General features: G+C 51.7%; 1 protein-coding gene across 3 annotated transcripts; it reads left to right on the forward strand.

Annotated features, from left to right (window-relative positions):
• The first annotated feature begins 4,653 nt into the window (after window positions 1-4,653).
• Bmf (Bcl2 modifying factor) lies at window positions 4,654-24,539 on the forward strand. Of its 3 annotated transcripts, XM_021664728.2 has the most exons (5): window positions 4,654-4,785; window positions 5,148-5,277; window positions 7,346-7,642; window positions 9,106-9,266; window positions 20,676-24,539. In XM_021664728.2, exons 1-5 carry the CDS (start codon window positions 4,660-4,662, stop codon window positions 20,775-20,777), a joined length of 816 nt encoding a protein of 271 aa, XP_021520403.1. In that variant the 5' UTR covers window positions 4,654-4,659; the 3' UTR covers window positions 20,778-24,539. The 3 variants fall into 3 exon arrangements, with proteins under 3 accessions (XP_021520403.1, XP_060228100.1, XP_060228099.1); XM_060372117.1 differs by lacking the exons at window positions 4,654-4,785; window positions 5,148-5,277 and adding an exon at window positions 5,772-5,900; XM_060372116.1 differs by lacking the exons at window positions 4,654-4,785; window positions 5,148-5,277 and adding an exon at window positions 6,384-6,558.
• Window positions 24,540-24,721: the final 182 nt, after the last annotated feature.

Below are 24,721 nucleotides of genomic sequence, written 5' to 3' on the forward strand. Positions count from 1 at the left end.
TGGTGATTCCTGTCATTCAGCTGTCAGCTGGGCTTTTAAAAACCACCCTTCCTAGCAATCCAGGTACTGGAGCTTCCGAGCACATTCTCCTTGCCAGGTGAAAACAATGTCAAGAGCTCCTGCCTGCTTTCTGCAGAAGGCTGCATCCCTCTGGCATTGTCCAGAGGCTCCTCCTCCCCCTCAGCCACCCGGCCAATGCTTTTCTCTGGGGAGCTTCTCTGCAGTGCCAGCATCAGTAAGCAGAGAACAAATCGGAGTGAGGAGGTGGGAAGGGAAAAGAGAAAACTGTCAGAAAGTGAGTTTGCTGTGCTGTAGTGGGTATTTGCTCAGAGCCCAAAGGCCGGGGTTCCTCCATCTAAGCTGCTGCTTCTGTACATCAGAAGACTCACCCCAGATCCCCAAAGGGCAGGTTCTGCCACTTGCCGAGCTGCCGAGGGAGAAAGGGCAAGGAGGGGGAGGGGCCTGCCTTGACAATAATGAGTGGTGGGAGTAGGGCTCCTAATCTCCCTCACCCCTTTACTCCTGACATCCCTTCTCTGGTCCCTCTCATTGGAAGACTGGGCCTCCTGATCTTTGACCCTAAAGGTCTAGGGTACCAGAGAGCAAGCCACCAGTGTCCTTCAGAACTGGCCTGAGGGGGCAGGCTGAAGAGAAGCCTACAAGAGCAACACTGTTGGAGGGTATGAGCTTCCTATCACCTTGCAAGCTCCTAGGTTCACTAAGGATCCCTCCTGGATCTCCAGCTGAATTCTCCTAGAAGAGTGATAGTTCACTTTATTTGTTTATTTATTTATTTATTTATTTATGAGTTCAGGTCTCTCTGGATAGCCCAGGCTGACCCCAAACTCCTGATCTTCTGCCAGAGTCTTCCTGGCAGTACAGGTGAGCATCACCAAGCCCAGACAATTCTTTTTTTTTTTTAGATTTATTTATTCCTTACATACACAGTGTTCTGCACACCTGCACGCCTGAAGAGGGCACCAGATCTTGTAATAGATGGTTGTGAGCCACCATGTGGTTGCTGGGAATTGAACTCAGGACCTCTGGAAGAGCAGCTGGTGCTCTTAACCTCTGAGCCATCCCTCCAGCCCCGCCCAGATGATTCTTAATCCCTTGTAAGGTAGAAGAATGTCTTTGTGCACCCACCAACACAGTTTAGACACCTGTGGGGTGGGTTCATAGCCCTATTGCTCAGGACTCTGGAGAGCTTGGTGATTCTGCAAATTTGGGGGAAAAAATTCTGCTTTTTCATGGCTTCCCAGTCTTGTGACTCAATTCTGCTATGCACTGCTGGGGTAATTAGGTAGGTTTGGTAAGAGAGTTAAGAGAACTCTTACTCCTCAGGGTCTATGGGGGACTCAAAATGCCTCTTTGTTCTTTAGTTCTACTCAAGACCCTGCTGTAGCTTGGATAAGAATGGTTCCTGTAGGCTAATATTTTTGAGTACTTAGCAGTAGGGAGTAGAACTGTTTGATAGGATTAGAAGGATCAGGAGGTGTGGCCTTGTTGAAGGAAATGTGTCCTGGGTTTGAAGTTTCAAAAGCCCATGTCAGACCCAGTCATGCTTACTCTGCCTGTGGCTCAGAATGTAGCTCTTAGCTACTTTTGTAGACATCCTCTCCGCCATGATGATAATGGACTGAAACTATAAACAAACCAATTCTCTCTCTTCTAAGAGTTGCCTTGCTCACAGAGTCTCTTCACAGAAAAGACTCCAAGAGATGCACTTAAGCCAGACCGAGGCCCAGGCCCAAACAGACCACCAATGATGACAGTAAAGGGAAGGAGGTGGAGCTCAGTGCATTGGAAGCCATGGTGGATTCCTCATGCTTTTCTGAGCCACTGGTCCTTCATCTCCCCATATGTGGCATGGGTCCAAGGTCACTCTGACCTTCTGACACTCTCAGTTGGCCAAGCCTCCTGGTAAAATAATGTACCTCCTTTTGGCTCCAACATCTCTTGTTGGACATCTATCAACTCCTGGTAGGATTGGGCTACTGGCCAATCCTACTTGACTCTTCTCTCTGTCTTTCCCCTCATCTCTGTCCTCTGGGATTAGTATTTTCTTGTACTGGGCAGCCACAGCCCACAGCCCTCTGTATGCCTGCTTCGTTCTTTGCTTCTTTCAGATGCAAACAATAGGAAATAGGTAGTGGAGGTACAAAGGAGCCTGGCATGGTGGTGCATGCCTGCAGCCCCAGCTTCTGAGAGCTGGAGGCAGGACGATCAGGAGGCCGTTTTGGCCAAATAGAGAGTCTGAGGTCAGCCTGGTGCACACAAGGAGCTACCTCAGGAAGAAAGAAGTTGGGGAGGGGGGCTGAAGAGAGGCTCACATGCAGAGGACCAGGACCGGGATTTAGTTTCCAGTGCCCACATGGTGGTAACTCCAGTTTCAGGGGATTCCAGCCCCCTCTTATAATCAATTTGGGCATGAGGCACGCATGCAGTACACAAACACACATGCAAGTAAAAAAAAAAAAACACCCACACAAATAAAGTAAAAATAAATAAGTCCTTTTAAAAAATTAAAAAAGAAAAACAGAAAGAAACCAAAGTAAATAAATAAAAAAAATATTTTTTAAACAAAAATGACCAAAGACACTTAAGTGTGCCTTTGTTAGCCCCAGACCCATCTAGCATACATCTTAGAGCAGACTGGTGGGTAGCCAGCTGCTCTGGTTGGCCCGTGCCTCTATTGGAGCTCATTTAGGCTGTGGTGGGGACTGTTTCCTTTCTGGTTTCTGCTTTCCACTCCCTCTCAGTTTTCCCCAAAACTCATCTTCTGTAAAATATTTGCTGCCAGTCCTTTCTAAAATACACATTTCTTGGGGGCTAGCTGGAGAGATGGCTCGGTGGTCAAGAGCACTGACTGCTCTTCCAGAGGACCTAGCTTCAATTCCCAGCATCCACATGGCAACTCACACTTACTTGTCTGTAACTCCAGTTCCAGGGGACCTGACATTTTCACAAAGACATACATGCAGGCAAAACACCAAAGCCTATACAATTAAAAATAAATTATTTAAAATTCCCTCTGCCTGGTATTCCAGGGGCACCTCTGCAATCTGACCTGAACCTAACTGCCCACATTTACATGTCCTAAATCATGGTTCGGATGCCAGATGGTTTAGTGGAGGGGTCTGTCCTTGCTTCCTGACAAGCTCTCCAGATGAGTACTTTATTGAGTTTCCTGCCCTTTCTGGGCCACGACTGTTTTATTTGGTTTTTACTTATTGAAAAGGTCCCCATTTTTCAAGACCCCACTCAAAAGTCTTTGCATATTGTTTCTAAAATGAACACGATTCACGCCGCTTTCCATTATTCGAAGGTATAGACCCACTGAAGTCAGGCACCAGAAGCCTGGCACTTATGCCAGTTCCCGGCACATAGTAGGTGTTCAAGAAGTGTTCAGTCTGTCCTGCAGGGTATCAGAGCAGATGCTGAGGCTCATAGCCAAACTTTGGGCAAAGTGCAGGGAATCTTATGAAAGAAGAGGGAGATAGAAAAACCTGGAGGGGACAGGAACTCCACAAGGAGAGCAACAGAACCAAAATATCTGGGCCCAGAGGTGTTTTCTGAGACTGATACTCCAACCAAGGACTATTCATGGAGATAACCTAGAACCCCTGCACAGATGTAGCCCATGGCAGCTCAGTGTCTAAGAGGGTTCCCTAGTAAGGGGAGCAGGGACTGTGTCTGACATGAACTGATTGGCCTGCTCTTTGATCACCTCCCCCTCAGGGGGGTGCAGCCTTATCAGGCCACAGAGGAGGACATTGCAGCCATTCCTGATGAGACCTGACAGACTAGATCAGAAGGAAGGGGAGGAGGACCTCCCCTATCAGTGGACTGGGGGAGGGGCATGGGTGGAGAAGAGGGAGGATGGATGGGACTGGGAGGGGAAGAGGGAGGCAGCTACAGGTGGGATACAAAGTGAATAACTGTTTAAAAAAAAGAAAGAAAAGAAAAATGTGCAGTCTTCCTGAGATTGACCACAGAGTACATGAGCTAAGTTTTGCTTTCCCAGCAGCCTAAGAACAGCTTTCCGATGCTGCCATAAACATTGTCGCTGCCCAAGCTGTCCCCTTCATCTCTCCTCTGCCAGGGCTCTTGCCCAGCCTAGAAAAGAGGACAGGGGTCTTTCTTTGCACTTGCTGGATCCGAATGTCTTTTGGTGATAGCGACAGGCATACGCGTTCTCCTCCAGCTTTCCTCGGACCCGCCCAACCGGCAAGAGGACGTTATTTATTTATTTATTTATTTATTTATTTATTTATTTCCGTTACGCATTGGCGGCTGAAGTCTCACAGCCTTCTCCTGAGCAGGCTTTCTGGACGCCCTGCAATAATTCAGCCCATTTCCAAGTAGACAAAAGTCACTTAGGCGCCCTGTCCCCCCACCTAGTGGAGAACCTAGGGACTCTCTGGTGCTTCTGGGGCCAGCGTTAGGAACCGAATCCTCCCCCGGTGTAGCGCTCCAATTGCGCTTCTGGCGGAGGTCAGAAATGCTCTCGGCCCCTTATAGTGTTTCCAAGGGAAGGTTCGTACATTGGTGACTGTCCCTGGCAGCTGCCCAGCTTGAGACTTGGAGCTCCACTTGCCATTGGTCAGGGGTTGGAGTGACGCGAAGGGGGGCGGGGCCTCATCAGCTGTTTGCGGGATGCCCGGAGCGGGCGTATTTTGGAAACAATACCGCGCGGTGCGCCTTGGCCTCCTCCCGCCGCGCCAGCTCGTGCCCGCGGCAGCGGCTGCCCCAGCTCGCGCCACCGCCTCCCGCTGCAGCCCGGTGAGCGCCCAGGCGGCCGGGGGCCTGGCGGAGTTGGACCGTACCTCTCCACCGGGAAGTGGGGAGCGGAGTCGCACGACGCGTAGGGGGCCGGGGAAGGGTTTGGTTTGCGAACATCTGGGGTGACTGAGGAAGCGGGGTGGGGGTGCTGGGATGTGGGAACGAGGTGCAGAGCACAACTTTGGGGGTGCTGCTCCAAGAGGCGGCTTTCGGGAAGCGTTTGGAATTCGGAGTTGAGAGTAGGTGGGCAAGCGATCCTGCGGTGCACTGCCAAGCTCCCCGAGCGCTCTGCCCTCCGGGTCTGAATGTGGGGTGGGGCATTTCGCCTCCCTGCGGAGTCTGAAGGCTCCTCTTCTTAACAGCTGGAGTTTGCCCCCTCCTTCCCAATTGAGTGTGGGCGCCAAGCCCCCCGAGTGCTCGTCACCCTGGACCCTGGCGCAGAGCCCTGGCATCACGACTCGGAGGCTGAGACCCTGTCCTGGAGTCACCCAGGTGTGTGTGCGTGCCTGTGTGTGTGTGTGTGTGTGTGTGTGTGTGTACACATGCACGCGTGTTCTAAAGATCTTAGCTACTATCGAGGTTCAGGGTATCTGGCTAGTGCCGTCTCCTAAGAAGAGGAGGCGTTTTATTAAATTGAGCATCCCAGTTGGAGCGCCAAGGTTCTGGGATGGCTCCAGCGGACTTGAAGCCCTTTGCTAGGAGTTAAGCATTCTCTGGCTCTGCTCTCAGGAAGCGTCCTCTTTCTACCAGTCTGGACATTACCACTTTAGCTCAGGGAAGATGAGGGTCTCCACTCCTCCCCGAGTTTACGTTTGATTTTTCCCGGAGCCCCTCTGAGGCTCACAGCAACCGGAGAGCCACCTGCAGTTCTTGTGCAGAGTAGGAGGGGGTCTCCGCTTTTTCAGAGCCACACCCTCTGGCTGCACCTCCCCCACTGTCCAGTCTAGGCAGGGGTTGAACTTTGGGGCTTTGCTGGAAGGGGGAGGGGAGTGATAGCTTCGAAAGAAACGCCAAGACAATGACTCCTGCCTGTGATCGGCCCTGGAGGGTCCCTACTTTGGTTGAGATTTCTACACTGCAGGGAACGGTTTGAAGGAGGAGAGGAGCCTTGCAAGGTGACAGCTCTTGGTCCTTTTATTTTCTGTTGCTGATAAGCTGGAGTTCCCCCTTACTTATTGAAACAATATCCAAAGATGTCTGCTGTGCCACCCTAGCAGGCATGGCATATCCAGGGAAGAGGGAAGAGACAAGTCCACAGACAGCTCAGGGATCGGATGGGGTAGAGGGAGGATTGAAGCAAGGATGTCACAGAGCTTGCTTCTGGGAAAGGAAGATTTCTGAACTTAACCGAGATTTCTTTGAAGACTTAAACCCACAAACCGCTTGTCTTGTCTTTCAAAGGCGAGACGGTGGGGGGTCAGGACTCCGGGGAATCTCCACTGGAGTCTTAGATGACCAAATTTGTCTTTGCATCCCCTTAACCGTTCAGGTACTTGTTGATGCTTCTGGTTGCCCCAGAGGCCCTAACTGAGGCGGGGACAGCTTGGAGGCTCAAGCTGCTGGGTGACTCCAAGTGCAGAATTTCATGAGCCCTCAGGTGGAGGGAGAGGAACTTAGCACTGAGAAACAGCCCCACCGTGTAGGCAGCGAGAGAGAGCGCAGCGAAAGGGCTGAATTTCACTTCCTTCTGTGAGGCTCGCTGCACCTATCTCAGGTTCGGCTTTGGCAGGAATGGGAGCCTGAGTGGAAGAGAATCTGAAGTCATGGAGACCAGTGAGTAGAATTAGCTGGACGCTTTGCTGGAGGCTGATTCAACCCTCAAGATTAACCTGTGATGGGCAGACAGCTCTGCTCCGCTGGGAGAGCTGAGCCCAGCAGCTGGAGTGACTAAGTTAGGTCGTCCCCCCCACCCCCCGTTCCAGGACACTCTCACCACACCACAGAGCCTGTTTGTTGTGTTGTGCAAGGAGGGGGTGGAGATGTGCAGCAGGGCGGGGCTTAGCACGTTAGGAGGGAACCTGGCTGCTCTACAGTTGCTGGCTTTTGTTTTTTTGCTGCTAAAGCCTGGAGCTCAGCTCACACTTAAATGAAGGCTTGGAGGTTCCTTCTTAGGATGTGTGTGTGTGTGTGTATGTATATTGTGAACACTGTACAGTCAGTAATTGTTCCTTCTGTGCCTCCACACTTACTTACAGAGGCTAGTATTGCTTATAGATTCCCAGGTATCCCAAGTAGTAGCACCTGATCCTACCTACCCCTGCTGTTGCTCACGCTCCTCAGTGTCAAACTTTGTGAGCAGCCTAGGTCAGAGGGGGTGGGGGAAGGGTGGCTCTGGTGGCTTCAGGGAAGAGGTCTGGAGGGGCCCTGACCATGGAGGCGGTCGGCACTTTGGGGGAGAGAAGGTCACCCTTGGTAGTGTTTTGTTACCAGGGTTGTATATCATCAGCAGTTGGCTTGGTTCCCTCAAATAAGAAGAGTGGGGAAGGAAGGAGGGGAGGGGGATTCCTAGGTCTGGCCCCCATAGGACAGCATCCCAGATGCCGCCATTGTTCTCTGACAGGAGAGATGGAGCCACCTCAGTGTGTAGAGGAGCTGGAAGATGATGTGTTCCAGCCAGAGGATGGGGAGCCAGGGACACAGCCTGGGAGCTTGCTCTCTGCTGACCTGTTCGCCCAGAGCCCGCTGGATTGCACCCTCAGTCGGCTTCAGCTCTTCCCTCTCACCCACTGCTGTGGTCCTGGGCTCCGGCCCATCAGCCAAGAAGACAAGGCCACTCAGACCCTCAGCCCTGCTTCCCCAAGTCAGGGTGTTATGCTGCCTTGTGGGGTGACAGAGGAACCCCAGAGACTCTTTTACGGTGAGTGCTCTTAGCCCGAGAGGTTGGGGGAAAGAGGGGACTTTCCCTTCCCGAACCTGCCCATTACTGTTTCCTTCCTCAAATTGAAGAGCCTGGGCTATCTGTTCATCAACCAGCAGCCTTCTTTACCTGTGCTTGGGAAAAGGGCAAGTGGCTTTGTTCTTTTTATTCTTCCTGGAGGGATCCTTGAGTCCATGCAATCTCCTTTGGCTCTGCCCTTTGGGCCCTGGTGCTGATTTGCCCATTTGCCTTTCATGAGGTGGAAGGGAATGCCCCCCCCCCCCCCGTGTCACTGTTAACAGCTCTTAGACGGAAGGTTCCTGAAGACAGAAGGTGGCTGCGAGTTGCCATTTGGGATTTTCTGTGCTTGGAAGGGGAACTGGAGAAAGAGGTGGGGCCTATCTGGGCCCAGTGCCAGCTCAGGGATGTTTCCAAGGCTAAATCAGACAAGACCCCTTCATTTGTGGGCTTAAATGGTTTGTTTTATGAGAAATATGCCCTCCTCTGGCAAAAGGGCAGGATCAGACACTTGGTCTGTTTTCTTCTTTTAGCACACTGGCGTGTGGAGGGAGGGTAGAGGCTCAGAGGTCACCCTGCTGTGTCTGCGGGAGCAGACTGAGGAGCCGCTGCACTTAATCTCAGAGGGAACTGCCCATAGGGCACTTCTGGAAAAGCAGTTCTGGCGGGAGTCTGAGAAGCTGGAGGAGGCCTGCTTCGGGCTGGAAGAGGGAGGAGGCAGGAGGTGGCAGGCGCCCCCAGCGGCCATTCTGGTGCCAGCACTCGGTGAGCCGACTTGGCTGCTCTGTGGGCCTCAGGAGTTTTCTCACCCGCCTTTCCGCTGCTGCTCTGATCTTTGAGCGCTGAGCCCAGCTTTCCCTAACTGTACTAGAAAAATAAAGACATTTTTTTTTGGGGGGGGAGCGGGGGGGAGGTTGTTTGTTTTGCTTTTTCTCTGTCTGCTTTGCTCAACCCAGGAACTCTGGAGAGCTTTCCCAGAGAAGAGCTTCAACCCACTGCCACATTGAAGTGGAGGATAGCTTGATAAATGACAGAAGATTGGCCTTAGCGCCCTGCACCATGCGTGGTCGTGAGAGTGGAGTGCTGAGAAGGCAGGCTCTGTATTCTTCTGTGTCTTTCCAGTACAAGTGTGTGTGTGTGTATATGCTTGTGTGTGTGCGCTTGCCTGCACGTGCCCATGTGCTAGTGTGTACATGGGTGTGATTGAACCTAAACCCGCAAGTGTGCTGAATATTCAGCTACTTCTAAGCTACACTCTCAGCCCTGTACCAACTTTTATATCCGTGGGCAGCTGTCCAAGGTTGGCAGAATGCCCTGGTAAAGGCAGGCTGCTTCCTCTTCCTTCTATCCTAAGAGTTACCAGTGACCCCAGGTCTTGGCCGGAAAGGGCCGCCATGGAGAAGATGGGCAGAAAACACTGAGCTGTGGATCCTGTATCGTTGCAGGCAACGCTGGCTACCGGCTCCCTCTCCCTGCCAGCTTCCCCGCAGGCTCACCCCTGGGGGAGCAGCCCCCAGACGGACAGTGGCAACATCGAGCAGAGGTTCAGATCGCCCGAAAGCTCCAGTGCATTGCGGACCAATTCCACAGGCTTCACATGCAGCAAGTAGGCTCGAGGGTCGGGCTGGGGATCCAGGCTGCTGGGGCTGGGAAGCCGGGGCCTGCTGGGAACCCAGGAGTTGCCAGGCCCCAGGATATGTTTCAGTGTTTTCGGTACCGTCATTTCAATGGGCTGGATAGGCACAATCAGATGGGCATTCTTGTCCTGGAGAGCTCCAGCCGCTTCCTCAGCTCCCCAAGAGGTGGGAGATGCTGCGACCCCTCCCTGCCAAGGGGATGGCTTCTCCCAGTCTGGTCTGACCAAGCCCCCAGAGCCGAGTTGGGGACTTGCCTCTCGCAGAACCGCCGCAGTGAAACTGAGCAGTTGGGGGTGTGCCTGGCCGAGGAACAGTGGGAAACCGGTAATGGGTCCTGAGCTGGGGCCCGAGTCGGGGAAAGTGGTAGAACCGGTTGAAACCTGACACTTTCCAGCTGGGGAGCCCCTCCTCACCGTCTGTGTCTGGGAACCCAGGCACCGGACTCTGGAGATTGTACTTCGGAGCCTCCCCAGACCCGCGGCCGGCGGCGGGGCGCTCTGCCTGGTGCTTGGCCGGCAGCCTGGCACCAGCCCCGCCAGGGCGGAGCATCGCGTGTCAGCCGAGCATGCGGCCGGGTCCATCAACAAAGGCGGCGGCTGGCAGGCTCGTGCTGGAGCCCGTTGTGCCTTGGATGGGAGGCTGTCCTGCTTGACAGGGCAGCCACCGTCTGTGCTGGGGCCTTGGGTGCTTAACCCTTCCCAGGCAGGCTGGTTTTCTGGATGGCTGCCAAGGCAGGGGCGGAGCCTGGGGCTGGATCTCTGCCGGTATAGATACTGCCTGGCAAAGCCAAGACGCAGAGCAATGAACACAATCTCTACCTGTGGGAGTGTGTGTGTGTGTACATGCATGAGTCTGTGTATACATCACCGGAACCTATAACCGTCAGGGCTGATCACAACCTGGGTTAGATGGGCAACTTCATATGACCAGAACGGTTATTGGTAGTAGTAACTTTGACTTGAGAGACATACCATTGCCTGCAGCAGTGGGTAGAGGAACTGACATTGAGTTTTCTGAGAACACGCCACAGGGGATTATTGGCATACCAAATGTCAAGGAGTCTGAGAGAGATTTGGGGCCACAGCTCTTTCTGATGATTTTTTTTTTTTTTTTACCAGCCCTTAAGTGATTTGGAAAGTGGGTATCCCTGTGCTTCGTTATAAGACAGCCTGACCAATTGCCGTGGCCCAGCCACAGTCCCCATTTCCTCTGTGATTATATTGTACAAGCTTGGTTTAGTGAGTCCCCTCCGGTCCATGTATGGACTCCTTCTCATTCTTGTCAGCCTCTTGGCCTCCTTTCTGCATATTTCACCTTGGTTGTACAGGTCCATGGCTCAGCCCAGTTCATGTCTGGTCCTCATACTGACCAGAGTGGGCTGCAGTGGCTCATCTAGAGCACATCTGGAAGGCATTCTTTCTTCATTCACAACAATCTGGCCTCTCTCAGCAGCTGTTTCCCAGGACAGTCCCCTGTTCGTTAGTGAGCTCTGACGTCCTGGAGACCAGGCTGAGGGCCTCCTCACAGCTGGACCTCGGTTCGGAAGAAGATCCTCTCCTGAGGTCTCCCTGCGTTTCACTGGCTGATACACATGAATTCTTCCAGTTTAGGGCTGCTACTTTGAGAGCACAGGTCAGTTCTAGATAAGGTGCTAGCATCTCATCCAGAGCACCCCCAAGAGGTGGGAGGAAGAATTGCATGAGAGTATGAGAGTGTTAGCTGCTTTTGAGCCTTGTAATAAATCTCATTTCTTGTTATACTATATTATTATTGTTATTATCTAGAGAGAGTCTCAGCCCAGGCTGGCCATAGCTGTATAACTGAGGATGGCCTTAACTTCCGAGTCACGTCTTTTTGTTGTTGTTGTTTTGGTTTGGTTTTTTTAGACAGGGTTTCTCTGTGTAGCCTTGGCTGTCCTGGACACACTCTGTAGACCAGGCTGATCTTGAACTCATAGAGATCCTCCTGCCTCTGCCTCCTGAGTGCTGGGATTCCAGGCGTGCACAACCACACCCTGCCTGAGTCACCTGTTAAGTTTGGAGACTGCGCAGTTTGTGTGGTGCTGGCGACCCTGTACACTAGGCAAGCTCTACCTCCATTTACCCCGCCGTTATGAATACTCTTCTTTTCTCCTTTCCCTGCCCATCAAACATGTGGGATGGCATGCTGGCAGGTTGGGTGGATCAGTTGTGTGCCAGGGGTGAGGTACAGTGCGAGCAGCAGGTTTCAGACTGCCCTGGGTGTTCCTTTATGTTGGCCACATTATACCTACCTCTAGGCCATTTGTAATCTGCACCATATTTTCTGAGGAGGGTGGCTAGGGGAAAGACTAACGTGATTCCCCAAGTATCCGGTCCAGAGCGGCTACTCTAGATTCACACACAAGACTTTATAGGCAGAAATCAGCCAGGAGCTCCTCACTGCTACTTCCTCGGGTTCTTAAACCATGAGAAGGTTGGAGGTAAAGTGAGCGGAAGTAAAAAGTTCCCTTCCTCCTTTTTTCTCTCCCTCCCTCCTTCTCTTCCCTCTCCTCTCCTTCCTTCCTTCCTTCCTTCCTTCCTTCCTTCCTTCCTTCCTTCCTTCCTTTTGGGGTTGGGTAGGTACCACAGGGTCTCGCTACATATAACAAACTGGATTCAACCTCCCTGAGTTCTGGGATTATGGGTACGTGTCACTGTGTCGTGTGTAAGGGAAAGCGTTTTCAACCTTCCCCATGTATCCATCTCTTCCTGCAGGGTGGGAGGGAAGGTTCATTCTGTTCCTCTTGGCTGGCAGGCTGCCGCAGGTATCTCTCATACTTTGCCGACAGTGGTGCACTTAGATTTGGGTTCTGAGAGGCTGGCCCCTGCAGTTCCTCTGTGGAGGAGGGAGGATCGGATTCGGTTCCTGACAAACTCACAGCTGCCCCGGTCAGGGCGTCCGAGCCTGTGTTAACCTCTGTTCTCTGTGAGTGTCCACCAAATGGAACAGATGGTGGACTTGCAAGCAGCAGATCTGGGAAGAGTTTCCTTTCTTACCATTTATACAAGCTGTATTTATGAGCAAATCGTTTTACTCGTACTCAGACCTCAGGTTCCAGTGTCAACCTCGCAGGGTTGATGTGAAGGGCCTCTGGGAATTGTAATACAAAGCACTATTGGCTTGGCCTTGTAGCTCAGGTGGGTATTAGACACTTGCCTAACTAACGTCTGGCTTTGATGCCCAGGACTTTAAAAAACAAAGACAAGAAACCATGGTAGCCTGGACAGTTGACACATGCCACTAGCAAACCTGGAGCAAGGCAGGAGGATCTTAAGTTCGAGGACCGCCTGGGCAACTTAGTAAGACCGTGTTTCAGAAAGGAAACAAGAATGGGTAGATCAGTGGTAGAAAGCTTGCCCAGTGTGTGAGCATGTACACAGTGAATTTGGGGGTTTTGCTTGGATCTGACTTGGTAACTCTTGGAGAGCTCTTTTGGAAGCTGTACCTAGACTGGTGTTGTCATGGCTCATCACCTAGCAGCTTCTCTGCCCAGCATCCTGGATCCTTTGTTCTGGGAGTCCCTGATTGCTTCCTTAGGATGCTCTCTGTATTGGTAAGTGTTTTTTCTGGAGCAGAGACCATGGCTAATGAGGCCATTCAGGCTCTAGAGAGAACAGCCCTGTGCAGGGTCCCCAGAGATTTGTCCTAGAGTGAGAAGTGCTCCTAGGAAGCCATCTTCTGTCCCAGGAGTAGGAGGTCTATGCAGGACAGTGCTGGGGGAAGAGTGGAGCTGGGGGAGGGGTCGCTGAAAGCTCAGTGTTCGTGAGAGCGTGTACTGGGGCTTGGGGGCCCTGTGTTTGCTCTGTGGCTGGCTCTGTTTATATCACTCGCTATATTTAGCTTCTGAGTCATCAGCCTGGCCGACTGGAGGCTGAGTTCCCCACACACTCTGCACCTGACTGCTCTTTCTTCCAAGAGGAGGCCTTCAAGTTCCAGGCAGTTCATCCCTCCCTGCCCACCAAGGCAGCCCATGGGCATGGGAGTTAGCTTTGGTGTGTTTTCAGGGTGTGTGTGGTGGGGGGAGGTGGTAGGGAGACAGGATTGGAGGAAGCACAAAGAAGAATAAGGAAAAGTGCCTGGTTGCCTTTTGATCCTTGCCTGGCAAGCCAAGAGGGGACATTCCAGGACCAGAGCAAGAACAGTCTGCCCGTGTGCTGAGAGAAGGGATCCAACCCTTTACCCTTACCCAATCTGCCTTGTCCTGTCCAGCAGATTGACCCCAGAGAGAGAAAAAAAAAAAGAACAGCCAGCTGCAAAGGCCCCAAGTGGAAAGTGAGCCTGGGGGTTCATTCCTCATAGCTGCAGAGTCTCACAACCAGCCCACCCCTCCTGCTCTCCTCCTTCCTTCCCCGTTAAGGAAACACTTCCCTCCAGAGCTCTTCAGAGCTTGCCCAGTGGTCTCATGGAGCTGGTCTGAGAGAGAGGGAACTGGGTAAGGGTGTCAGTAGTTTCTGTTTCCTGGCTATGGAGGTAGGGACATGGATCGTGTCCCACAGCACTGTCCTGCGTAGCCGCTTGTCCCCCAGTGGCCAGATCCAGTGACTTCCAGTTGTGTCAGAGGAAGCCCTGCCACCGCCAGCCAAGGAGTGGCTGTTCTAGGCTGCTCTCTCTTCCTTGGAGAACTGATAGGCTTTGCTTTGGCAGCTCTCACGTCCTGTTAGTACTGTTTGCCTGTGCTGAGAAAGCCCTTGGCAAGGAGCATGTCTTTCCTTTTCCATTTTGCTATGTTGCCAATCATGGGTTGTCTGGGCTGGGGCTCACTGGGTCCCTGGGTGACCCTCTGGGTGTCAGACTCCAAGTTAGCTTGAAAGCCTTGAAACCCGAGCTCAGCTGCCTCTGGCTACTGTGACCAGTCTCAAAATAAGAAGGCTGGCCTGTCCCGAGGAGCCTGGGCAGGAGGTGGTGCTTGCGGGGCTTAGGGGAGGCTTGCTAGCAGAATGTGTCCAAGCTGCTCCGTGCTGCCACCAGGCCCAGGGGCGAATGGATGGTTTCTCATGTAATCAGCAGAGCGGCCTTGCACTTCCATTGTCCCTATTTTATAGAAAACAGGCTCATAGAGGCAAAGCAGCATGCCTAAGTTACTCTACAAGAGGCTGAACTCAGCCGTGAAGAGTTGGGTTGATTCTAAAGCCACGGTAGTTCTACCTTACCGCCCCTGTTTCTCGGCAGACACATGCCAGAAGGCAAGGGTCTGATGGAGCTGCCACCTAACCAGTCTGGCTCATACTGTACTTAATCCTCTTCACTTGGTTTTTTCTTCATTAGTTTGTACAAAAAGTGAGAACAAGGTTATACCCAAAACAGCTTCTCTGTCCCCTCATAACTCTCAGCTCTCTGGGCTGCATAGGACCTTTAGCAAAACATCTTCCCAAGTTCTGCAGAGTGGAATTTTCCCAAGGTTCCTTTATCCTTGTCCCTGCTCTCAGCCACAGGCTTTTCCTTCAGCCTTGACCGGGTCGTTTTTATAGTGACAGGAGAGTGAGAATGGGTGGTGTGCAGATCCCCCTGTGAAGGAGGTCTTGGCAATTCTGCATTTTGAAGTAAATGAGGGTGGTTTCAAAACTGGTCCTAATTTCAGACCAGTCTTTAGTTCTGTTGGTGTTCAGTTAGCTCTACCTCTGAAGGGTTCTTTTTTTCTGGTCTACACCATCCTTTCTGAACAGTTAATGATCTGGAAATAATGTCTTTAAGCATACTAGGAGAGCAGTTTGGTGATGGTTCTCTTTGCAAGGGTAATGCTATTTGCATAGTGTGAGTAAATACTGCAATTTTTTTTTCTTCCTAAGACAGGGTTTTCCAGTGTAGCCCTGGCTGACCTGGAACTCGCTCTGTACACCAGGCTGGCCCTGAACTTAGTGATCTGCCTGCCTCTGCCTCCTGAGTGCTGGGACTAAAAGTGTGTGCCACCATGCCTGGCTGACACTTTGATATATTAAGGAACAAAAAGGTTTGTAGGAGTGGGGAGGCAGCTCAGAGGTGCCTACCATACCCAAGGCCCTAGGCTTGATTCCCAGTACTGTAGATAAATAAATAGGTTTCTTGTATCAATGTTCATGGGTGTTTTGTCTGCAGGTATGTCCGTGCACCACGCTTGGGCATGCATGCTGCCCTCAGAGACCAGAAGAGGGCATCAAATCCCCTGGGGCTGGTTATAAGCCACCATGTAGGTGCTAAGAATTGAACCCAGGTTCTCTTCAGGAACAGCAACTGCTGTTAACCTCTCGGGCCTCTTCCCTCCCTCTTTCCCCCCTTTTAAAAGAATAGCTTGGGATTCAGAAGTCAGGGATTTGAGTAACTCATCGACTTGCTTAGGATGATTTTTTTTTTTTTTTTTGAGACCCTGCTTTCCCATCTGTAAGACAGGGTTGGTAATACTTGCCTGCCCCGGGACCTGGTGAAGTGATATGAAAACACTGAGTTTTTCATATGCTTTGCCTCTATGAGTTTGAGTCTGAGACGGTGCAAATTGCTGTTTGGTACATTTGCTTTCCAAGTGTTAGGGCTTTTGAAAAGCTCTTCTCCCGATTCTTTGGGCGACTTCGCTGTGCAGGCGCTTCTGGAAGCCTGCTGACACATGAAGCTCCCAGAGGGCAGGAATTGAATCTGAACAGGGAGAGGCAAAGGGAGATTCTTATCCAGGGAGGGCCAAGAGCATGCTTTGTGCCTAATGCAGAGGCCCCGTGGGACCAAACAGAGGTTGATTTGTGTAATCTAGCTGTGTCAGATACCACAGCCGGCTAGATAGAGCTCTTTCTCTCTCTCCTGCCCCCGCCCGTTCTCTGTCTCTTTTTACTATTTGGCCTCTCCCAGATAAGAGGCTGAATCTATCACGTAAAGGACATCTCTTCACCTGGGTAGACTTCAGGCCTTCTTGGCCTTAGACAGGTGGGTTATCTTCCAGGTCTGCCTCTCGCTTAGAGTCGGTCCCACGTGCGCAGGCTGAGAACCCACGGCGTGTCTTGAGGCCTCCCCATGACAAAGGACGAGTGGCCAAACCTTCTGATGTAGTGCCTTGTTCACGGTGGGCATTTAAACACTTGTCCATGATAGCTGCCCCCTTGTTCTTTCCCTCCTCCATTCTTGGGCCTGAAGTTTTGTGAGTTGGGAGGGCTTTGGGGTAAGCATTTCATGCCCTATTCCCAGGTCTCTCATCTTGGGGTCATTCCACCGTGGTTTCTGGGAGCTCCCAGCCTGAAACACACATGCCCATCTGGGAGAGCTGGGCCCTGTTCCAGGGGTTTGCCCTCGGCGATCGCAGATTGTATGCTGGGTGCCGGGCCAGGTGCCCGAGACTCAGAAGCCGACAGACTCTTTCCTGGTTCCCCCTTCCTTCTGCCTCCTTTGGAGGGACCAGTGCTCTCTGCTGTTTTGCTGTCTTTGTATCCTTCATCCTGTTTGGTAGAGGCTAATTTCCTTCCTCCACAATTTCTCTCTCTGGCCTCCTTTCAAGTCCTTTTTCTTTCCTTTCTCATCAGTCTCTTTTGTTTGACTTATTTTGTAGAAATATTTTGTTTATTGTTGCTCCTTGTAATCAGGGTGTTCTTTGATTCTTGGTGTGTGGGAGCTTGTTTTCTATTTTGGGGTGTGCAGAGAGACCTAAGTGCCATATGCCAGGTTTGGCTTATGCCCTGGGACTGCTCAGGATTTTGGGGGTCGGCTCCTAGCCCTCTCTAGCAACGTCCAGGCTTGCTGGGGTAGCTGACAGCACTCAGTCCTTGGCACTGTGCTGTACTCCTGAAGGCAATTGTGGTCACAAACTCCTTGGGGTTGGAAAGTACCTCAGTGGTTTCCAAAAGCCAGTCTGTGGCCTGGCTGCTGCAGAGGCACCTGGGCAGGATCTACCTCTGGCACGGCCACCAGGGCAAGGCTCTGGTTTAATGGAAAGAGGTCAAAAAGCACTGAAGAAGGTGCCAGATTATGAAGTGCTTTCTTGTAGGCTGTAGGATCGTGAGTGGCTTTTATATTCTACTCTGTGATTCCTTATATTTTATGATGTTTCTTCAACGAATATGTATTGTTTTTATTATGTAAATATACAATAAATTTTCATTCTGACCTCCCTTTCTCCCCTTTATTTTTGTGGCACTGGGCATAGAACCCGGGCCTCCATGTGTGCTAGGCAAATATTCTACTACTGAGCTATATTTCCAGCCCCTTTCTGATTTAAAAATACTTTATTTTTAATTGTGTGTGTGTGTGTGTGTTTATGTCTGTACGGGGTTATGTGCTTGTGGGTGTAGGTGTCTTTGGAGACCAGATTGTCAGATCTTCTGGAGCTGGAGTTACAGGTGGTTGTGAGCCACTGATGTGGGTGCTGGGAACCAAACTTGGGTCCTCTACAAGAGCAGTACACACTCCTAACCACTGAGTTATCTAGCCTTTCTGCCACTTCTGGCTTTTAAACTCTTATTCATGGAGCTTGTGCAGTATGTAAATTCCTGGGCCCCTTTCATGGGTGTTCTGACCCTGTTGGCATGGGTGGAACCCAAACACTCCGTCCTGTGACACAGTTGGATTTAGAAGTCATACATCTAGGGCTGGGGAGATGGCTCAGCAGCTGAGAGCACTGGCTGCTCTTCCAGAGGTCTTGCGTTTAAGTATTCGGCAACCACTTGGTGGCTCACAACCATCTGTAACGGGATCTGACTTCCTGTTCTGGTGTATGTGAAAGCAGAGCATTCATGGACATAAAATAAGTAAATAAATAAATCATTAAAAAAGAAGAAGTCGTACATTTAATATAACATTATTTTCCTTACAAACAATTGTGAGAGAGGCTCTCTGGTTCCTGATCTGAGGTTCTAACTCTCTCCCTTAGAGCTTTCTTTCTGGGTCACGAGCCCTGAAGACTCACCGCAGAGGCAAGGTGCTGGCATTTTATCAAACGCTGGCCCATCTGCGCTCGTGCTTACCCCCATTCCTTGCAAGCCTTTAGACATCGTATTTGACCACTCGCCAGCTCACAGGTGCTTTTCTGACTCTAAACTCTGCCCAAAGATGGGACAAGGTTGTTGCCTTGCCTTGCCTCACTCCTAAAGGACCTACTGGCCCGGGAAGTTTCCTTTGTAGCAGATGACCTCCATTAGCAGAATCTGGAAGAAACCAGGGCGTATGGAGATGGGACCGGTGCAGGCTTTGTGTCATAGGATTATGATCCCTTCCCTTGGCCATTAAGCTATTTTGAGGTGATGTAGGAGAGGGAAGGATGGCGGGAAGAACGATGACTGAGGCGCTTGATGCACAGTGGCCATAAGGTAGGGGTATCGCTCTGGGTACTAGCCAGTCCCTGCTGTTTGCTGCTTGCTAGCTATATGATGGCTATCTCATCTATGGGTGTCATAATACAGATCCATTTCATAGGGTTTGGGGAGGGGATGGCTTTTATCATAAATAGAAGAATGCTTTTTATCCCATACTGTACCCTGAACCTCAAAATTCTGGGGATCTTGTTGAAAAATGCACATTCTGGGTCAGGGAGTGTTTCTAGTGAGCATCAGTGATGCCGAGGCTGCTGCCCTGGGGACTACACCCTTAAAGAGCAGGAACGTAGATCCATCCGCCCAGTATGGAACCACCACAGTCTGTTTCTATTCTTGTTGCAAATCAGAGTTGTTGTTGCTGCTCTGTTTCTTCAAACAGGTACCCGAGGAGATTCACAATGCCAGCAGACCCACCTCTCCAGGGGGCCTGTCTTTTCCTGGGGTCTCCTGTTGCACTCTTGACCTTTGCACCTGTTGTGGGCAGCAGGTGGGGAGGGACGGTGGTGGGAGGGAGTTCTCCCAGCTGCCGCAGCTTTGCAGCTGAAGCTCAGACTGCTCTACTGGAACCAGATTTTGTTAAGCCGGGTGTGTTTCCTCTTTTTTTACTCATCTTTGTTTACAAAACACGAGGAAGCCATCAGTCTCCCCAACGTCTCTGCCAGGCTTCTCTGTGGCACACACCCCACTTCCCTTAACCTTCTTGGCAGGCACCGGAACTCCGAGTCACTCGCTTTTCCTCCACACTCCCCTTCACCATTGCTGTGGATGTGGGGTATTCCGTGTAAACCTCAGCTGGACACTGTATTTCTCTTCGTGGCGGAAGGCAGAAGGCAGCCTGCTCGGTTGCCTGGGGAAACCTGGGGCTGGATGGAACTTCAAAGTTTGAGGAGTCTAGGAAAAGCTGGGAGTATGACCTGCTTGTCTTACTGACTTACTCTCCTCTTCTCCCGCGTGAGTAGGGGTTGATGGGTGTAGATAAAGACTGCCTGAGAGAGGGCCCCCTGGACATCTCACATAAACGTGCTTGCTGGCCGGGCCACTGAAAGAATCCAAATCCAGCCTGTGCTGGCCTCCTCTCTGCACACTAGATTTTCATTCCCCTGTCCACTAAGAACCCCACGAAGAGGCCCCAGCCCATCCTCCTCCCCTGGCAGACAAGGAGAGAACAAAGACCGCCTCTTTCAGTACTCCCTTGTCCCCCTCAGGCCTCTGCCGGCCTCTGGGAAAAGCTACCTGTATAGACAGGACACCAGCCAGAAACCTTTGTGCCTCTGACCTCTGAACTTTGCCCCCTGGCTTCCCAGCCTGACAGTAGGACCCGGGATAACCTCCAGAGCTGGTGTGCATTCTTTGTTTTTGTTTTGTTTTCAAGTGTGTTCTTGCTTAACGTTTAATTGGCTCCAGTCAGTAGGAAAGCGCTCCAAGAGGGATTATTTATGGCTTACTGTCAAAAGCAGCTATAAAAAGGGCAGCCCAGAGCTGGGGATGCTGAAGGGGGGAGAGGGCGGGCTCTCTCACACAAGTGAGTGTGTGTGTGTGTGAGTGTGTGTGTGTGTGTGTGTTTGTACTGGATGAAATCAGATTTTTGCTGCCTCAGCAGTGTGGTTTAAATTGAAGATTAACCCTTTGACCTTCACAGTGTCAAATCGCTTGCAGATGGAGGCTCTCCCTCCCCTTCCCTCTCTTGTTCTCTATGTTCCTCTGGAATGGGGGAGAGGGAGGGAACTTCTTGTCTTTCTCGCTCAAGCAAGATTGTTGTTCATGCAGCTGAGGTTTGGGGAGGGGGGGGTGGCCTCAGGAGCCAATCTGATTAAAAGCAGCACTTGGCTAAACTCTGGAAAAATCCTTCAAGCAGGGGAGAAAGTCTGGTCCTCCTGTGCACAGGCCACACAGCCCAGCCTGGTGTTTTCAATGCCCAAACTGTAGTCGTCTCTGGAGTTTTGTCCCCCTGTCCTCCCCTCCCCCTGAACCCCTCATTGCTGGATGGCCCAACGATGTCAGCCTGAGATCCAGCAATGGGAGCCTGTTTAAGAACCAGTAAGGAGCCCTTGGTCTAAGCTGGTACCTGGCACCTAATGTCTTCTTTTGCCCTTGCAGCACCAGCAGAACCAAGACCGTGCATGGTGGCAGGTCTTCCTCTTCCTTCAAAACCTGGCCTTGAACAGAGAAGAAAACAGGGAAGGGGTAGGTCCCTGGTGAGGCCGGGCTGCCCTCCTCGGATGGAGCGCCAGGAATGCAGTCTAGGACTGGACAGATGTCTGGGAGGACAGATCCTGTCTTGTCAAGTTTTGTTACTTTTAGTTTTCCTTCTGTGTGTACATATACCATACCCCAGCGGGATCTTGGTTCCCTCTTCAGAGCCTCCAATGGGAATGGGGGCCTTTGTCAAACACTGTCGAAGGAGAGGCAGCTGTGCCTGCTGGTGGAGTTCCGAAGGCTCTGAAGATGACCAGTTGGTGAAGTTCTCCAGGAAGTGGACCTGGGCTTTTCTGCTGGAGCTGGTTAAGTCAGGTTAGACTCCCAGGACCACCAAATGTGTTAGTCTTCCCTCCTGCCTGATGGAAACATGGCTTTAACCCACCAGGACCTTGGCTGGGAGCTTCCTGGCTAAGAATAGCAGTGCCTTGGCTAGCCAGCTCAACGTCTGGGTTCGTACTTGGCACAGCCAGTGCCCACCACATGGGCTCAGGGATTCTTACCAGACCCTGTCACCTCCAGAAGACCTCAGGGAGGGTTGGACTTCTCCAAGAACCCCTCAAAGGTGCCACAAAATGAATCAAGCTTGATAGGCCTCAAGTCTGACTTGGTCCCACGTGGAAGCCCCTTGATTGATCCCAAGGTGCAAACTACTGCCTGGGGTGTCAACGGTATGTGAGCCAAGTAGCCAGCCATCATCACTTTGTACCCAGCAAGCAGCCTGTGCCTTTGTCAGCTCTGTTTTCAAAAGACCCTGCCAACGACTGGACTGGATTGGACTTCGTCCATCTCGACAGCAGCGCTTGGAGATGGGGTGGGTTTGCTGGGGGCGTGGGAATGAAGCAGCCACCCCACTGATAAGTCTGTCCCAGGGGAATCCTAGACCTCTTGGTTTCCTTGGAAATGTGTACCTCCTCCCCCTTATTCCCGTTCCTTTTCTGTACCTAGTGGGATACAGGAAGAAGCCAGGACAGTGGCTTTGTCAGCTGAAAAGTGACTTTTGAAGTAACAGTGTTTAGAACATGGAACCGGCAGAGCTGGGTACACATTTCCCATCTTCCTTTAGCTTTCAGCGAGGCCAGAAGGGAGAGTGCTAGAACCCAGCAGGACCTCAGCTGCCTCTGAACTTCTTCCTTCTCTCCCTGCCTAAACGCTCAGGAGGGAATGTGAAGCAGCCGATCTTAGTCGCCCGGTGTCTCCTCACATGACACCTAGAACTTAAACCACAATGTTTATATATGTAAGGAAAGACATTGGTGCTAAAATGAAGATGAGGCAAGACCCAAAGAAAAGATGGCTTCCCCGTGCAAAGAAGACCCCAGGATTATTCAAGGAATTTGGAGGAGGAACTCAGAGTAGACTCAGATTGAACAAGCCGATTGACTCCCATTTCTGAAGAGAAGGGGGTCTTAGGTACCGTAGAGGGACAGCTGGTCCCCTGGTGTACGGTTGGGAAGGCTTCCCACTGCACAAGGCTACCTATAGATGGGGCTCCTGGAGACTGAAGTCCAGCCTGAGCTCTGCTCTCCAGGCTGCATGTCCTGAGGTGGGGATCTGTTCAGCATTAGTGATGTCTTTCCTAATTTGCACAGAGGTACTGTATGTGCTCTCAGTGGTCCCGAGGAGGACCCCAAAGCATGTGTATAAGCCTTTGTGTTTTCCTGCTCAGATGACTTGGAGATAATTTACCTCTTCTTGGCCACAATCATTTTCTCAGGGTGTATACTACGGTCCGTCTGCTAAGAAAGTGGATTCCTGTTTGCAAGGAGAGGAGACCCAACTAATGAATACAAAGACTGGTTCTGGGGCACATGAGCCACTGTGAAGCCTAGGCTTCCTACATCTCCCCCATGCAGTTTAGGTGTGTGTGGGACACATGTGGTCTTCCCCCTTTCCCTGAATCAAGGCTATGACAGGCAGGCTTCTGGTATGTGCTTGGTACATGTGTGTTCCCCCCATACAGAATGGTGTACATACATCTTTAACGTGTTTTAGCAGATTTTCCGTCTGTGCTAAGGCACAGCCGTCAGCTTCAGAGACCTGGGCCAGTACAGGCTGGGTGCCCTGTGGCCTGTCCTGACAACTGAGCCCAGAGTTTGACCTGAACATTGAGCCTGGGGCCAGGTAGAAGCTGGTCAGAATGCACTGTTTCCACTTTGGTCCAAGCCAGGACCAAACTCACTCTCTTGGACAAGCCAGGGTGAAATTTAAACCCTTTTTTATCTGCCTCCGACCTGAGTCCAGGCTGGAGTTGAAGCTCAATGGTAGAGTGCTTTGCCGAGCAGTCAAGAGACCCTTAGATGGATCCCCAGGACTGTAAAATAGAAATAAATAAAAATGCCTGCCTCCCCGAAAGCTCTAGGAGGTAGCTGGCAACCCAGCTCAAGGTTCCCCCTGGCTGGTTGCTTTAATTGGCCAGTGATCTCCGCCTGGTGAATTGGGTTTCGAGTCTCCCAGTCCAGCCCCTCCCCATCTCCAGGAGCCTGGCTGTCTCTAGCGAGGAGTGGAGCTTCAGATTTAAAGGGAGGGCAGTCTGACCTGTGTGCTGACCTGTAACTGGCTGAAGGCAGTGGGCTTTTGTGGTGTGCTGAGGACGGTGGTGGGAAAGGGGCTGGAGAAAACTCAGTGTAGAAGTGCCTTGGAGGGACAGAAGCCCCACATTCAGGGGCCAAACTGCTCTCCTGATTCACAATTCCCCAGGAGGCGTTTCTAGAAGCCAGAGAACAGATCTGGAGGGGAGCATCTCCCCCCCCCCCCAGCCACTGACTCCCCCCAGGGAGGCTGGGGTGGTGTGCACTCTGCCTGGCCCCGTCTCTCTGTTTTAAAGTCTGGCTGAGCTGTTCGGTTGTCCCCGGTGGCCTTGTCTTGCTCAATCAGAGGTGGAAAAAGATCACCTCCCGGTGACCTCCCTCAGGCCCCAGGGGATGGGCTGTGTCCAGAGCTATGCAGCAGAGCTTGTTTCCAGGGACTAGGGAGGCCCAGCTGGCCTGCCTTGCTGCCCCTGCCACAAAACCCAAGCCCAACCCTGAGCATGGCGGAGAGTAGGTGTTGGGGACAGTCTAGCCAGGGCCCCTGTCTGCCCCAAGCTTTTCAGGAACTAAACAGTGAAGTCACTGTGACTGTCCTGGTCAGTGGGGAAGACAGTACTCTGACCTTCCTTCCTGGGGACCGGATAGGGAGTCGGGCACAGGTGCACGGAGCAGCAAAATACATAATACTTCATGGCTCTGGGGGAGTCAGTACTGTGGCCACCAATCCTGGTGGGAAAAACTGTGGCTCTATGAAGATGAGGATCTCTGGAGGCAGGCTACCCTGGCCTGATGCCCTGGTAGGACAGGGTGGACCCACGGATGTTCAAAGTTTCCTGGGATTCCTGTGGGCTGCAGGCCTAGGGGACAGAGCCTCGAGGGAGCAGCAGAACAGAGCTGGGCTCTTCCATATATGCCTAGCTTTGGCCAAGGTGCTACAAGGTATGTGGCTGGAGGCTTGCACTGCCCCTCTCTCTACAGGCATCGGATGGTCCACCCCATCTCTGGGTCCACAGGAGCTGACGGGGGGGCAGGGAGCCAGTGAGATGTAGCATTTCATTCATCCTCAGTTTGGTTGGCCTGGGGTCTGGCCATTCTGCCTTAAGAAGAGGAGCGGGGACCATTATTTTTATCCTGTATATAATATTTTGCCTTTTTGTTCTTTACATGTATACATGTGTAAATATCCTCTCCCTCAGCAACTGGTACAATTTTTAATAAAACCACTTAAAGCAAATCTGTTCTTTATTTTTCTACAAAGGGAGAACATCAAACACTCTTCCGCGTGTTTTCCCCTGACATCCCCAGTTACCATGGAGGTGCTGGCCTCTTAACACTGCCTTTCTCTTCTTGGAGTTGGAAAGAGCCATCTGGCTGCATAGTTGCAGGGCAACAGACACCCAGTACCACGGGGTAGAG

Source organism: Meriones unguiculatus, chromosome 18, assembly GCF_030254825.1.
Source record: "Meriones unguiculatus strain TT.TT164.6M chromosome 18, Bangor_MerUng_6.1, whole genome shotgun sequence".
Taxonomy (NCBI): Eukaryota; Metazoa; Chordata; class Mammalia; order Rodentia; family Muridae; genus Meriones; species Meriones unguiculatus.

Excerpts from the sequence above, each read along its gene's own strand:
- Bmf (XM_021664728.2), top strand. The coding sequence starts at position 4,660 with ATGCCCGGAGCGGGCGTATTTTGGAAACAATACCGCGCGGTGCGCCTT. Across the intron at positions 4,786-5,147 it reads CCGCCTCCCGCTGCAGCCCG|CTGGAGTTTGCCCCCTCCTT; the intron begins GTGAGCGCCCAG and ends TCTTCTTAACAG. Across the intron at positions 9,267-20,675 it reads ACAGGCTTCACATGCAGCAA|CACCAGCAGAACCAAGACCG; the intron begins GTAGGCTCGAGG and ends TTGCCCTTGCAG.